Source organism: Eucalyptus grandis, chromosome 1 (genome assembly GCF_016545825.1).
Source record: "Eucalyptus grandis isolate ANBG69807.140 chromosome 1, ASM1654582v1, whole genome shotgun sequence".
NCBI lineage: Eukaryota > Viridiplantae > Streptophyta > Magnoliopsida > Myrtales > Myrtaceae > Eucalyptus > Eucalyptus grandis.
In genome coordinates, this window is record NC_052612.1 from 40,059,808 (window position 1) to 40,073,337 (window position 13,530).

Genomic DNA, 13,530 nt, shown 5'->3' on the forward strand with positions numbered 1-13,530 from the left:
ATCCGGGTCGGGTCGGATCATTTCGGGCACCCGCATCAGCTCTGCTCGCAAGACTGGACCGGACCGGACCGGACCGGACCGGCCGGCTGTCGACTTTGTAAAATGGAAAAATGGACATGACATAGAAATGATCGCTTAACTAATCCAACCGTCTGGTTGTATTTTAAGAGGCAGACATTATTACGATATGTTTGTTTCCCAAAAAAATTTAAAAATATTAAAAATATTTTTTTACAAAATAATTGTTTATATTGCATATAAAAACGAATCAATGAAAAATATTTTCATCATCCATGTAATTTTTTAAACATAAATTATTATCGATAATGAAAATATTTTTTATTAACTAGTTATTTCAAGCAATACAAACAATTATTTTTAATATTTATAAAATTCATTATTATGATTTTTAAAGGAAAAAGTCCATATCATTATAGTGGCTATTTATTATACCGCAAGAACATGGGCAATCCATCATCTCTATCTCTCCCAATTGCGCCACATGGAAACTTGAAAAATACTTAGGCACTACAAAATATTCTAGAGAAAATACCACTATAAATCTTCAACTATGATATTCATTTTTTGTATTATCAAATCTCAAAACGTGTACCAATATGACAAAAACATTATCTGTCAACCCAAAATCATAATTTTTTCTCATAATAAGATAATGTCCCATACATTTTCTTTCCGTACACCAATACCCCAAATTTATATCAATACGACAAAAGTTTAGGTTTATTTAATCACGTTTTTAGAATTTAACACACAAAAAAAATTCCAAAATCTTGGTATCACGACAAGCATGATTTAAAATTCTTTGGGACACAATTAGAACCTGGGGTATTGATATGACAGCCGACACGGTTTTGAGTTTTCACGGAGCCGACCCCATCGTTTGATGGGTCTATCTTAGATATGAATTAAAAGCACAGGGGCTTTATTGAAAAAAAAAAAAAAAACACTTCCGGGGCGTAAGCGCAAAGAAATAAAAAAAAATACACATAAATCGAAAAAGGGAAAATGAGAGACAAGAGTAACGTAAGGAAGACATCACCATCTTCACCTGCAAGTCCATCAAAAAACCTAACAGCCTCGTCGGAGCGAAGGAGGCCTAGGAACCTCGCTCGCTCTCTCTCTCTCTCTCTCGCAGCACCGACGGGGAGAACTGACGATTTCTCCAGCTGATTCGGCCTCCCCGGGAAGCCTCCGTCGTCTCGCCGCTTCGCCATGGCCTCCAATGGCGCTTCTACGGTCAGTTCCCCAGCACTACCACCTCGTAGTCTCACGCGTGCGTGCGTTCATTTTTGTTTTTTTGGGGGGGGATGGGGGAGAGAGAAGAAGCTAAGGAGATTTTGCGATAATCGTGGTGTTGTTTCCAGACGGCGGCCGCGGATGCGGAGAACAGCTTGGACAAGATCAAGCGGCAGCTCGCGTCCGGTTCCGGCAGGAACTTGCTGCAGGGCCCACTCCTCAAGCGATCCGAAACTGTAAATTCTTGTTCTCTCTCTCTCTCTCTCTCTCTCTCTCTCTCTGAGATTTCGCGATCTAGTCATTGTTTTTGTTGAAATGTCACCTGGGTTTAGGTTCTCATTGCTGTACGGCAGCGATTCGAATCGGGGGTTTCGCCTCGATCTTCCTTGATCACTGCGCGAATGGGAATTGCATTGTGTCTATTGCATTTTCGGGAAAAAAGCCGGTGTCATGTTCTTTGTTCCTCTGATTTTGCGAGTGTGATTCGAATTAGAGATATGGACGTGGTTCAAGTTAGAGGAGGGCACGTGCTCGCTTACGATTTGACAAAGAATTATTTCTCGGGGTGAATTCGGAAGGATGATTGTGCATGGGATAGAAGAGGGAAAGTGTTTCGTAGTTTGGGGGGACAGTTTTTCTATCCGATGAATTAGGAGTAAGAACCAGTTCACCTTTTGTGTCATAAAGTGACTGAAAAGTTTGCTAACTCTTCGCTATAGACATAAAATATACTCATTGATGCAGTAAAAATTCTCCACTTTGATGCCTCTCTAAAAAATCAAATAACTTCCATTTTCTGGAGTCGGGTGCATTATGGAAATTTAGAGGTTTTGATTATTATCGGCCAACTTACGTGACAGCTCAAACTATAGATGTCCTCCCCTCTTTTTACTCCGAGGCTGTTGCTGTAGGGGAGAAATGAGATCTATCTCTTTTCTTGTCAGGCAAGAAATTTAGCTTTTTGCATTTCGACTTTGAATGCCTTTGAAGTTAGCTTAAGTATTTTATACAGTTTACTTGACTCTAGTAGAAGAAAGGTACTTAGACCTGGTCTTCCAGCTTAAAATTTAAATCCATCTTACTTAGTGGCAGTGGTATTAGATTATCAGCCAGGGCATGGCCACTGTCAGTTTTACCATCTCCACTGATGAAAGTGTGTCTACTTAAAAAGTTTTACCTTTCCCTGGCACATGATCTGTCTGATTAAAAGATCCTGCATGTGATTTTCTCTTCTTAATAGATAAGGAAGTGGAACGAGCGGTGGGTTATCCTCGACCCAACAACTGGAAAAATGGAATACAAGTTAGTCATTTTAAACTGAAATTTTCTGTGCTTTCATTTGTAAAAGTCTGTATTTATCATTTAAATTTCTTGTTGTTTGTTCGTATCAGAATTAGGAGAAATGAGCTAGCTGTGAAGGGTACCATAATATTTGATGCTAATAGCACCATTGCAGTGTCTCCTGTAAACTTCCAGTAAGATTTATTCTTTCAGAACTTGTTCTACACCACATTTCTGTTCTCATTGAGCTAATTTGAACTTTGGTTCATGATTTATGGTTTTTAAACCTTCTATTCATCTATGTTTCAGTGGATTGCCAAAGTATGATGGCTGCTGTTTCTGTATCCTCTTGGCCCAGAACTTAATTTCTGGCTGTGAGCCTGTTATTGTCAATTGCAATTCTTCAAGTTGATATGTTTCGGATACAGTTTTCAATGAATCTGTGTGCTTCTTAACCTTATTTCCTAGACATTGGGACTCCGACAAAGAAAGATTACTTTCTATGTGCTGAAACTCCTGGTGCAGCCAGAGCCTGGGTATCTACTCTTCAGTAAGTTAAATCTTGTATTCTGTTTTCGTAGCTTAACAAACATTGGCTCATTTATTGTTATCTGTCACAGAGATTTTTGAAAATTTACATGTAAAGGAAGTTTTCGAAGGGTTCAGGAACTCTGTTACTCTGGTGGTTTGATCTTAAAGCTGAATCAGGGAAGAAAAACTAAAGATTTGTTTTGGCAATAATGAGTTCTCCACCATCGGTGGACCTAATATAGATTTCCTTTTCAATACTGAATATCGCAGATCTTCACCAATGTATACATATCATCTCTTAAAATCATTAGAAATTTCTCATAATCAGTTAAGGTCAAACTATATTTTTGCTATAGTTTTGGCAGGAGGCTTTGATATCCATGAATTTGATCATCATGATATGGATTTTCTGTTGACTACATACCACGGTCTATGAATTTATTTTGTGATGAAGATTTATTTGTGGAGTACACACTATGTCTTTGTATAATTATTTTCAAGCCACAGTAGATGTCTCTTCACAATATTCCATTTTCCTCAATTTAATTCGTCACTGTTGCTAAATTTTTCCTCTCATTATAACCTAAGAAGTGCTTAGCTTTCTGTGTGACCATATCAGTTGTTACAGTTCTCACTTTTTTACTTGCACGCAAAAATGAACTGAACCAACCACTATATATACCAGAAGAGGAAAATCTCTCTCTCTCTCTCTCTCTCTCTCTCTCTGGGGCAATCACTTACGATTCTCTTTCTTTCCATCTTCCAACAATCAGTGCATCCCAGTTGGTCCTGAGGGCTCATAAAGAAGCTGTAAATTCCTTAAGTGGGAATGGTTCTGCTAAATTAGGAACAGTTGCAACTGTAGTTGCTGCAGCTAATTCAACAGCACAGGAATGTTCCAAAGAAATTGAAGCGGCAATGCAGATTTCTATGAGAAATGCTCTGGGGATGATGATAAATAGGCCAATTGATGGTCCAGTAGATGATATGACAATCATGAAGGTACAAAATTTGAACTACTCTTATCTTACTCTTAAAGCAGTGATGAAAGGGCTTTCTATGTGAATACTCGTTGGCATGACGAGATCCTTTCCCTTCATATTCAATTGTTCCTCGCTTTGGGCGTTGAACATCTTGTTGATTTTGTCTTTGGAATGTCAATATACATCATTCCTTTCACGTAATGAGTTTATCTGCAAAAAGATTGGACTTTTGCCCCATTCAAGGGTTATTAATTTGCATTATATATCCTATTAGTGATTATACTTAGCCCAGCCTGGTGGAAATGGTCTCACTTTTAGATCTGCATGCAGTTATCATGCTTGACAGGCAATGGTAGTCCGCATGTCTTTTCATTACTGGTGTATTTGTTGAATTATAAATGGTAGAATATTTTGCAGGAGACACTTAGAGTAAAGGATGAGGAACTGCAAAATTTGGCCAGGAGTGTTCGAGCACGGGATTCAACTATTAAAGAAATAGCAGAGAAGCTTTCAGAGACTGCTGAAGCAGCTGAGGCTGCGGCATCTGCAGCTCACGTGATGGATGAACAAAGAAGAATTGCTTGTGTAGAAATTGAGCATTTGACGAAAGATTACGAGAAGTGGGTGGAAACATCAAAACTGAAGGTAGTTCAGTTTTCATATCTTGGATGTTGTCCAACCACCCTGAGTGTATCACACATTGGTTATTTGGCATCAAATACCTTATAAAGGATACATGGAAACGCCATCTAGCATTAGATATCCGAGTTCTTTCTCTATATGAGTTTTGTTCTCCTTCCAATAATTGGTCTGTAGCTAATCTGTATTTAGCTTTGTATTTGTAGTTGAAAGAGTCTGAAGGAAAGATTATGGCTCTAAGCAGAGAAAGAGATCAACTAATAAAGCAGAGAGATTCTGCTCTTCAGGAAGCACAGTTGTGGCGTTCTGAGATTGCAAAAGCTAGAGAGCGTGCTGTTATCTTGGAAGCAGCTGTTGTCAGGGCTGAGGAGAGGGCCAGAGTTGCGGAGTCAGATGCTGGTGCTAAAATAAGGGAGGCTGCACAGAAAGAGGCAGCTGCAACTAAGGATAAACAGGAGCTTCTTGAATATGTGAATGTCCTTCAAGCGCAGCTTCAAAGGTACATTCTTTACTTTTGATGACACCCATGAAGAGTATCATTCCCTGTTGTTTTCCTAATTGCATCTCTTAACTGGTTTTCATGTTGACCTATTTGTATTCTATACATGTAAATTCATCTGAACAGAGATGCAGTAGGAATAGTTAGAATGGTGTAGAAACCCTTTCTTATGTGATGATTAGATCAATTCTATCTTATTAATGGCAAATCATAATTTTGTTGCTGTCATTCATCTAAGGGCGCCATTGGTGAATTGATTTGCTTTATTTGGACAGACAACACATGGACACAAAGCAGGTTTTTGAGGAAAAAATCGAGTCTTGCTCAGATATGGGAAGTGCCCTTCCATTGACGAAGCATGTAGACTCCTCGGAGGAGAATGTGGATAAAGCATGTCTCAGTGTCTCTCGCGCAGCATCGGTTTCTGGAGAAAATGTCATCCATGTGACTGGTGATCAACAAAATCTCCAGCCAATTGCCGATGGGGAGTGGAATGATATTCAGGCTACAGAAGCAAGGATATCTGACGTTAGAGAAGTTGCTTCTCAGACAGAAGGACGGAGCTTGGACATTCCTGTTGTTAGTCAACCAGTTAATAATGATCAAGGGCAAGGACAGAACACATACCATCAGGCTTAATGTTCGATCGTGTGAAGAGACTGATTCAACAAATAAAGCAATTAATAGCTTCAGGAAATGTAAACATGGGGAGTGGCAATCTACCTGAAAAGGTAAGCTTGAGAAGAACATGAACATCGAATCTTTCGGAGTTGATTCTTTTCTCCCGTTCTGGAATTTTAGAAATTGTTAACTTTGCCCATAGCATTGGTATTTAAGAATGTCTACCAGAGGCTATTCTGAGTATTCTGCTGAGTAAATTGGGGATCAACTGTGTACATGTAGAGCAGATGATTTGAACTGAATGTAAAATTTTCAATCAGTCTTGAGGTTGCTTGAAACAGTTAGTATCTTTGTGTTTCAGATTTTTCCAGTTAAGGTACAGAGAGTTAATTTGTATATGAGACCTGTTTAAGAAGAAGGATTGGCATACCCCATGACAAGGCGTGCTGAGAGAGAGGAAGAGAGAAAGGGGCGCCGGCCCCGGCTGGGGGGTGTGGGAATTTCTTTTTCTATTGAGGATCATGTGGATAATATTCACGAGAGTTAAAGTTTACAAAAGGCCACTTAACAGCTAAGTAATATCGACAACACGCGACATGGTTTGCCGAAATGCAGTTTTTCAAAAAATAGAAAAAATTTCTCAAAAAATAGAGAATTTTAGCATGTTGGAATATGCTATATATTAAATGCATATAAAAAAATATAGACATGATAAACTATCATTTTATTGTTATTTTAATTAAATTAATTTGATTCAAAATTTAAAATAAATAAATAAAAGAGCGCAAAATGAATTTATACTTAAAATATTAATTTATTATTTGTTAATATTATTTTTTATTTCAATTTGAGAAATTGAACTCCATTCTAATAACTTATAAAATTTGGAGGAAAAAAAAAAGGTAATTCATATTCTAGATTTGCATGTCGGAAAAAAAAAAAAACTTGAGAAGTAAACTGTGTATCATGAAAAATGAAAGTATAAAGAGAAAAGAAGACTGAATTTTTCTCCGCTCTCTTTATTATTTTTATTTTTTTTACATATATACATTTTAACCCATCATTCATTGAAGATTTCTAAACTTGACCCAATGTGTATCGAAGTCACGTGTCGGAATTATAAACTCGCATACTAGAATTTTCGGACTTGTGTGTTACAAAGTGTTGGAAGAGTTAATCAAGCGTTGGATTTCCGACACCTATTGACCAAGTATCGGAAAGTGTTGGACACTCCGACACGACTCAAAGGCTCCTAAGAGTATGGGTGGTCCCTAGCTTAACGAACTAGGATCCATCCCAATCCGAATTTTAGTAATCCCTAGCCTCTCAAAGAACCGATGCCCAGGAAAATTGGAAATAGACTTAGCTGGTTTTGCATTGGTCTCTTCTCAGGAGCCCACTACGATCGCGGCGGAAAAGTTCCCTTAGAAGATGTAGTCTGTTCAATGTTTGCGCAAATTACGTTAGCTTTGTCGCCTGATGGTGATTCAACCAAACACATTACCACGTCAAGTTATTCAAAGTCGGCCCTTTATCGGAGAAAAGTAAAAATAAATAAATAAATAAAATCTTAAACCTATTATATTAGTATCAATTCAATCCTAAATTTTTCAATTAAACCAATTTAATTCTAAATATTTTCACATTGATATCAATTTAGTCCATTCAACCGATGTAAGTTAGAAATTATTGACATGAACACCGGCCTTCCTATGTAATATGACTAGAACTAACGTAAACAATTTTATATATTTTTAAAATATTTTTTTGATTTGTTATTATTATTTTTCCTATTTTTCTCCTTTGGATTGTGGTCAATACTAACTATGACTAACGACCAACCATTGGCAAGAGTTGGCTAGGATGTTGCGGCCCTCGCTGAATTTGGTAAGGGCATGACCGTCATGGCCTAGGTGAGAGGGGCCCTCGTCAAATCTAGCAAGGGCTCAACCCTTGTTGCTTGGGCAAAGGGGGCCCTTGTCAAATCGGCAAGGGCTCGACCCTTGTCGCCTGGGCTGGGCGAGGCAGCCCTCATCGGATCTAGTGAGAGTTGACCCTTGCCACCCCTATCAAGTCTAGCGAGGGTTGAGCCATTGCCAAATCCTACGAGGGCCTCCCTCACCTAGTTCGTGGAGTCTGTTGCCCTTGCCAGATCTAGGGAGGGTCGTGACGCCCTCGTCAACCCTTGCCTATGGCAATCGATGGCAATGATCATGCTATGTAAAACAACTAGCGTTTAGCCAAATGAATTGAATCTGTATCAATATGAAAATATTTAGAACTCTAATTGAAAGTTTAGAACTGAATTGGTATCGATGCAATAAGTATAAGACTTTTTTGGTACTTTTCTTGCCTTCATCGCTAGGCTACCCTTCTTCTTGATCATGATGATATTCGTTTGAGCAACTTCGGCTTTTGCTGGGGTTCCAGTTTCTCGACAATGTTGTCTATCTCATGACAACATTGTTAGCAGACAACCCCGTTCCTTGATCATCTGAAAGTAGAAAGGATACTTAAAGGCTAGAAACCCATACAATGTCCGTCTCACGACAACCCCCCACCTCGCCTGATGTCGGCAGCGCTTCTTGCAGGAGAGATTAGCGCTGCGGAGAACGCCAAACGTCAGCTGGGAGAAATATGTGCGTGTTTAGTCACTTTAGTGTTGGATGACCAAGCGCAACAGGACTTGCTTTTCTGAATGTGAACACGAAAATTACAGAAGAACCGCTGCTGTAAGCGTGTAGGGCCCTTGCTTGCCATGACTTTCGGCAAATGTTTGGTGACTTGTGCTGTATTGCTTAGACATCGGTATCGAGCAAGTTCAATGAACGATAATTCAAGCAAATGAGAGAGGGTTACCCAAGTCAAGGGGTTTGCCAAATAGCTGTGACATTTTTCTAGTGAAGGAAGAAATAGAAAGCATTCGATTGACTGAGATTCAATTCGCACCTGAATGAGTGGTTCTCTCTCGTTGCGTCTGCAGCTGAGGTCATTTCTCGATATTTGCTTTGTGATTTTTTTCCTTCGTACCGAGTCTCAGCCACCCAATGCGAAGAACATTGTAGAATAGCGTGTCCTTTGTATCGAGACGAAATCGATCGAGTCTATTAATCTCTCTCTCTCTCTCTCTCTCAAAACATATGAAATGAAGCGGCTAAACTCATAATTGAAAATGCGAAACTAGAAGAGCCATCGATCGAATAATGCTGTAAACTAGAAGCTTTGATCAGTATAAGTTCGTTCCCTCCTATCTACAGACACATCAAACAATACAGATCAATCGTGGCTTTATGTTGTGAGGAAGTTAGAGCCTTTACACAGTGTATGCCTACTTATCCATGATATTGGCGGAAACCATATCAAGGCCGCCTAACGGAAGCCTTTTTTATTTGGCAGATTCACAGATATATATGATCCCCCCCTCTCCCGAGAGAAGGGCGTACCAGCTCGATTGATGAAGAGATGTTGCTTTCGCATTTATCTCTGGTCGAAAGCTTGGCAAGGATTGATGGCGACTCGCTCAACTACTGACCTTAGCTCGTCCCAGCAGTTCCCGTGCATGAGAAGGTCCTCTCCATGCAGATTCCAGAGTCCGGAGTAGCCCGGTGCTGCTAAGGGCGCCTGAGATATCGAGTTCAATTGAGCAAAGAGCAGGTAGTTCCGGTCGTCAAAACGGTCCAGGATGACCGGCTTCATCTCATTGTGGGCGACGACGGCCGAATCCCCAAAGCTCACGTACTGCTCAGCTGATTCAGTTTCGAAGCTGCTTGTGTTAGAGCTTGAGTCAGTCGGGTTCTGCTTGAGGGTGGTGATGTGCTCTTTCAAGTTCGGCGTGTACTTTCTGTGTGATGGGATTCTCTTGAAAATCCTGCATAGCGTCCAGACCTCCTACGAAGCCCACCAAAGAAGGAAAATCAAATTAAGTGTTTTTTTTTGGGGGGGGTGGGGTATCGAAAGTCAGACACAGTAAGAACATGAATATCAAATTTTCGTAAGATGGTGTATGAACTCATTTTAGAAATTTCAAGATTGTATGCCGATCTATGGAATATATTATTCTGGAGAAGACCCGTTCACATCCGTACCATGATATATTTGACCAATTTATCGATTAGAAAAAGAGCAAGAAGACGACCTTTCAATCTGATAACGTTTGACATTCATCTGGAGTGTACAAGGAAGATTGCTGTTTATTTGATAAATCTCATGGCGCTGTCTAAGGTGGAACTTAGTGACAGGTTGTTATTGATTTGAGCATTTTCTTACAGAAGTGAGCTAAAGACTTAGAAAGAAGAGAAAAAGAAATACCCAGAAACACTTAACACGAAAAATCTGATGAAAAAGAGCAGTAACTTTGGATAGAAAATAAATGATGATCATGTTTCTCCTCATCATTCCCCTGCAACAGCGTAGACGATCTTTGCAAAACTCTCGTAGACATAATCTAGAATGTCGAGCAACACCACCGTGAAAATAGATGAAGTGAGAATTCTTACCGCTTCTTGAGCAGTGCTCTTGTCTGAGGGGAGACTATCATGGGCGGTTTTCCCCGATGGCGGGAGCCGGAACTCATGCATCATCCAGTCGGTCTTCGTGCCTTTTCCGGCGCTTCCACAGTAGTAGACCAAGGACTTCTTGAGGCCAATGCAGTCGTGGGGCTCTTTGGCCGCGTGTATCTGCTTGTCAATGCCGGTGGCTTTCCAAAACCCGGACCCTGTGACACGGTTGGGCCTTATGCTGTTCCTGTACTTTCTCCCTCTCATGCAGAAGAAGTACCATTCTTTCTCCCCAACGGTGCTTACTTCTTCAAAGTTTTCACAATATGATAGTGAACTTTAGTGATATACAAGTTTGAAACTTTCAATATAGTCCACACACTCAGTATTAGGTAGAGCTCTAAATATAAATATATACATGCGTACGTATGTATTTTTCACTGCGAAAATAGAAAAGAAGTCCCATTTTCTTGTTTACCGGCAATAATCATCATACTTTCGAAGAGAAGGAGACCATATAGCTTTTCATTTTATCAGGCGATTTAACTTACTGTTCATTCGGCTCCAGAAATTTTCGTTTTCCAAATCTTATAGGGCTTATGTAACTCAAGCAGCGGAATAAGGTAATAATTTTCTCGATCTAGTGCAGGAGAAATATCTCTCGACCTTTTTGATATTGGAGGACATACAAGTGCACTGCAATTGGAAGAAAAAGTCCAAGGTGTTTAGTGATCATACTGTGGTTCTTTCACTTGCTATTCACGGTTTCGTCAAGGTTATTACGTATTGGGTAGGGAGGGATCTGTCTGAGAAGAACCATCTGATGATCAAACCTCTAGGCAATGGCTAATATACTTATACATGGATATAGCTAGTGATCCCGTAAGTTTTCGCGTACAGGGATTAAAAACCAGTTCTCTTTTTCTGCTGAGCAAGCAAGTAGTAATAGAATTCTTCTGACCATCTTGTGTGTCGTCCATCGTCGCCGGCTAAATAAGTAGCTAGCTTTCATGATGAAAACACCTCTATCATAAGGTACTCTAATGAATATTAATCCTTCGGTTGTTCAGACAGATTCTCAGCTCAAACTGACCAACTGACATGTGCTCATCTATGCATATCGAAACCAAAAAAATTTCTTCTTTTGATCTTTTCTCTAACTCTACTTTCCTGGGTCGATTCACTTAAAGGGTACATACGATGAGCTGTAGGGTTACTGGAGAAAATCAAGATACGACATATTGAGGTCGTTGATGATATGATTAGAAAGATGATTTTTCCGATCAATTCGGGATGAAACACACAAACTGTATAAAGAAGAAAACGAATGAATGCGAAAAAGAAACTTACTTGGAAGATCCCAAGGGTCGTACTTGTAGATATCGACATGCTTGATGAGCTCGATGCTGAGCGGCTTATTCTCCACTTTCCTCTTGAGGTAAAACGCAACGAGCTCTTCGTCCGTTGGGTGAAACCGGAAACCTGGAAGGGCCGTCCCGCCTCCATCTTCATCCTCCATAATCCTCTCTCCACTGCACTCACTTATGCTCTTTTTTTGCATAATCTCCATATCTATCTCCCTCTCCCTCTTCCTCCCTCCCTCCCTTAATTCTCTCTCTTATTCTTTGTTGTCTCTTCGGAGTGCACTAACTCATCATACAGGTCTCGAAGCAGGAGCTTCTTATAGGGCGTATGGGAGATGAGGATTTTTGCATATGAGAGAGATCATGTGGTTTGCCTTTGGTCAAGAACGGACTTTGATTATTAATATAAACCATTAAATGATCATGGAGTCGCCATCGCCCATGAGAAAGTTCTTCATTTCCAAAGGAAAAGAAAATCAGTTGGCTGGGCTTATTCTATGGCTGACGTGATCAACTGATCTACCCAATTACTGGTTTTCTTTGTTTCTCATAAATACACATGCTAGACTCGCGTCGTCTCTCCCAAATTTAACCTGTCCCAATTCATTGAAATAGTTCTCAATAATCATCTAATATCCTACTTAAAACTTGAATAAAGAAATTACGAATGTGATCCTTACTGTTCCATCAAGAATGGTCGAAGGCAAGAGAGAGAATAAAATAGAAAGCCATGCTACTACTGATGTGATAAGCACGATTAATCACAGTAAGACAAGTTTATTATTCATATAGCTATGACTTTTTAAGTAAACGAAATATGGTAAATTATTTGTTTTTGCTTATATTGTGATTGATCTACCAAATGAAGTTTAGGACCACCTACCGCGTGCTAGATAGTAACTCTATCAACATGTTCACTTCAAGATCGTGTATGTCTGGTGAAAAACCTGATGCAAAGGGATATTTCCTGAATTTCTTGGAGTTTTTATCGTTCATTGCGTAAATCAACTGGGTAAAGTCAACCTGAGCGGCCCTGATCGTTTGACTTATTCAGGCTGAGCTCCACTTGTTTTTGTCCTTTTCATTTGGACAGTTTCAAAGGAGGGAGAGAAAAAAAGGGAGGGGGAAGCTCTCTCTGTTGGTTTAACATATCTGACGATTAAGCTTTCGTAACATGATTATTTTACCTCTTCAATCAGATTAGATCTAGAGGAAACACTAATCATGTCGCTTCTGAAATGAAATTCCACACCCACGTAAAAAAAATTAAAAAAGAAAGAACGAAAAAGATGTTCAAAACGCCCCTAATCTAAGTAGACGAGCTTGGTGAGTTTTCTTCATTTGACTCGGAATTTGCAACGTTATGTGCTTACTTCTCCAAATGTTTGGTTAATATATTGATAAAATTTCGTATGCTTGCTTAATGTCGTAATATTCATTGAATAGAAGAAGACAATTCAAAATCACTGTGGATTATGTTTGTACTTGCACGTATTTAGGTTTCTAGTGGCCCCCTTTTTTGCATTTTTGAATTACTATTATTTGACAAACCAATATATAGCCAAATAGAATTAAACTCGAGACCCCACGCTTATTCAAGCTTAAGATACCCGTCATTTGATCATTAAACCAATCCTTGAAAGTTATGCTGCGACATTGGTCTAATCGAACGCCTTCTCTCTATGTTATACGTGAAATTGACAAATAAAGCGATCAAACTTTTTATATCAACTTACGACTAAATGTCATGTTATTCACATCATCGTTTCTAGAATGATGCTTTTGAGAAAATTTAAGAATTATAAGCTGAATTCTTGCCAAAATACAAAAGTACAGCCCGAATATAGATAACCTTTCAA

General features: G+C 39.4%; 2 protein-coding genes across 3 annotated transcripts; one reads left to right on the forward strand and one right to left on the reverse strand.

Moving 5' to 3' along the window:
- Positions 1 to 1,065: 1,065 nt before the first annotated feature.
- On the forward strand, positions 1,066 to 6,209 carry LOC104442285 (switch-associated protein 70). Of its 2 annotated transcripts, none has more exons than XM_018876261.2 (10): positions 1,066 to 1,257; positions 1,386 to 1,493; positions 2,498 to 2,559; positions 2,649 to 2,732; positions 2,848 to 2,879; positions 3,007 to 3,088; positions 3,843 to 4,071; positions 4,458 to 4,697; positions 4,898 to 5,190; positions 5,466 to 6,209. In XM_018876261.2, the coding sequence occupies exons 1-10, from the start codon at positions 1,234 to 1,236 to the stop codon at positions 5,827 to 5,829; spliced, it is 1,518 nt and encodes a 505-aa protein (XP_018731806.1). In that variant the 5' UTR covers positions 1,066 to 1,233; the 3' UTR covers positions 5,830 to 6,209. The 2 variants fall into 2 exon arrangements, with proteins under 2 accessions (XP_018731806.1, XP_010053962.1); XM_010055660.3 differs by having other exon boundaries at positions 1,068 to 1,257; positions 4,470 to 4,697.
- A 2,794-nt stretch (positions 6,210 to 9,003) lies between these two features.
- LOC104442294 (transcription factor JUNGBRUNNEN 1) lies at positions 9,004 to 12,040 on the reverse strand. Its single transcript, XM_010055672.3, has 3 exons — positions 11,658 to 12,040; positions 10,308 to 10,615; positions 9,004 to 9,699 (listed from the first exon to the last, which is right to left on the reverse strand). The coding sequence occupies exons 1-3, from the start codon at positions 11,875 to 11,877 to the stop codon at positions 9,289 to 9,291; spliced, it is 939 nt and encodes a 312-aa protein (XP_010053974.1). The 5' UTR covers positions 11,878 to 12,040; the 3' UTR covers positions 9,004 to 9,288.
- Positions 12,041 to 13,530: the final 1,490 nt, after the last annotated feature.

Coding starts and splice junctions, on each gene's coding strand:
- LOC104442285 (XM_018876261.2), top strand. CDS start 1,234: ATGGCCTCCAATGGCGCTTCTACG. Junction 1,494..2,497: donor TCCTCAAGCGATCCGAAACT/GTAAATTCTTGT, acceptor TCTTCTTAATAG/ATAAGGAAGTGGAACGAGCG. Junction 4,072..4,457: donor ATGATATGACAATCATGAAG/GTACAAAATTTG, acceptor TATAAATGGTAG/AATATTTTGCAGGAGACACT.
- LOC104442294 (XM_010055672.3), bottom strand. CDS start 11,877: ATGGAGATTATGCAAAAAAAGAGCATAAGTGAGTGCAGTGGAGAGAGG. Junction 10,616..11,657: donor CGACCCTTGGGATCTTCCAA/GTAAGTTTCTTT, acceptor AAAACTTTGAAG/AAGTAAGCACCGTTGGGGAG. Junction 9,700..10,307: donor AGAGCACTGCTCAAGAAGCG/GTAAGAATTCTC, acceptor TGGGCTTCGTAG/GAGGTCTGGACGCTATGCAG.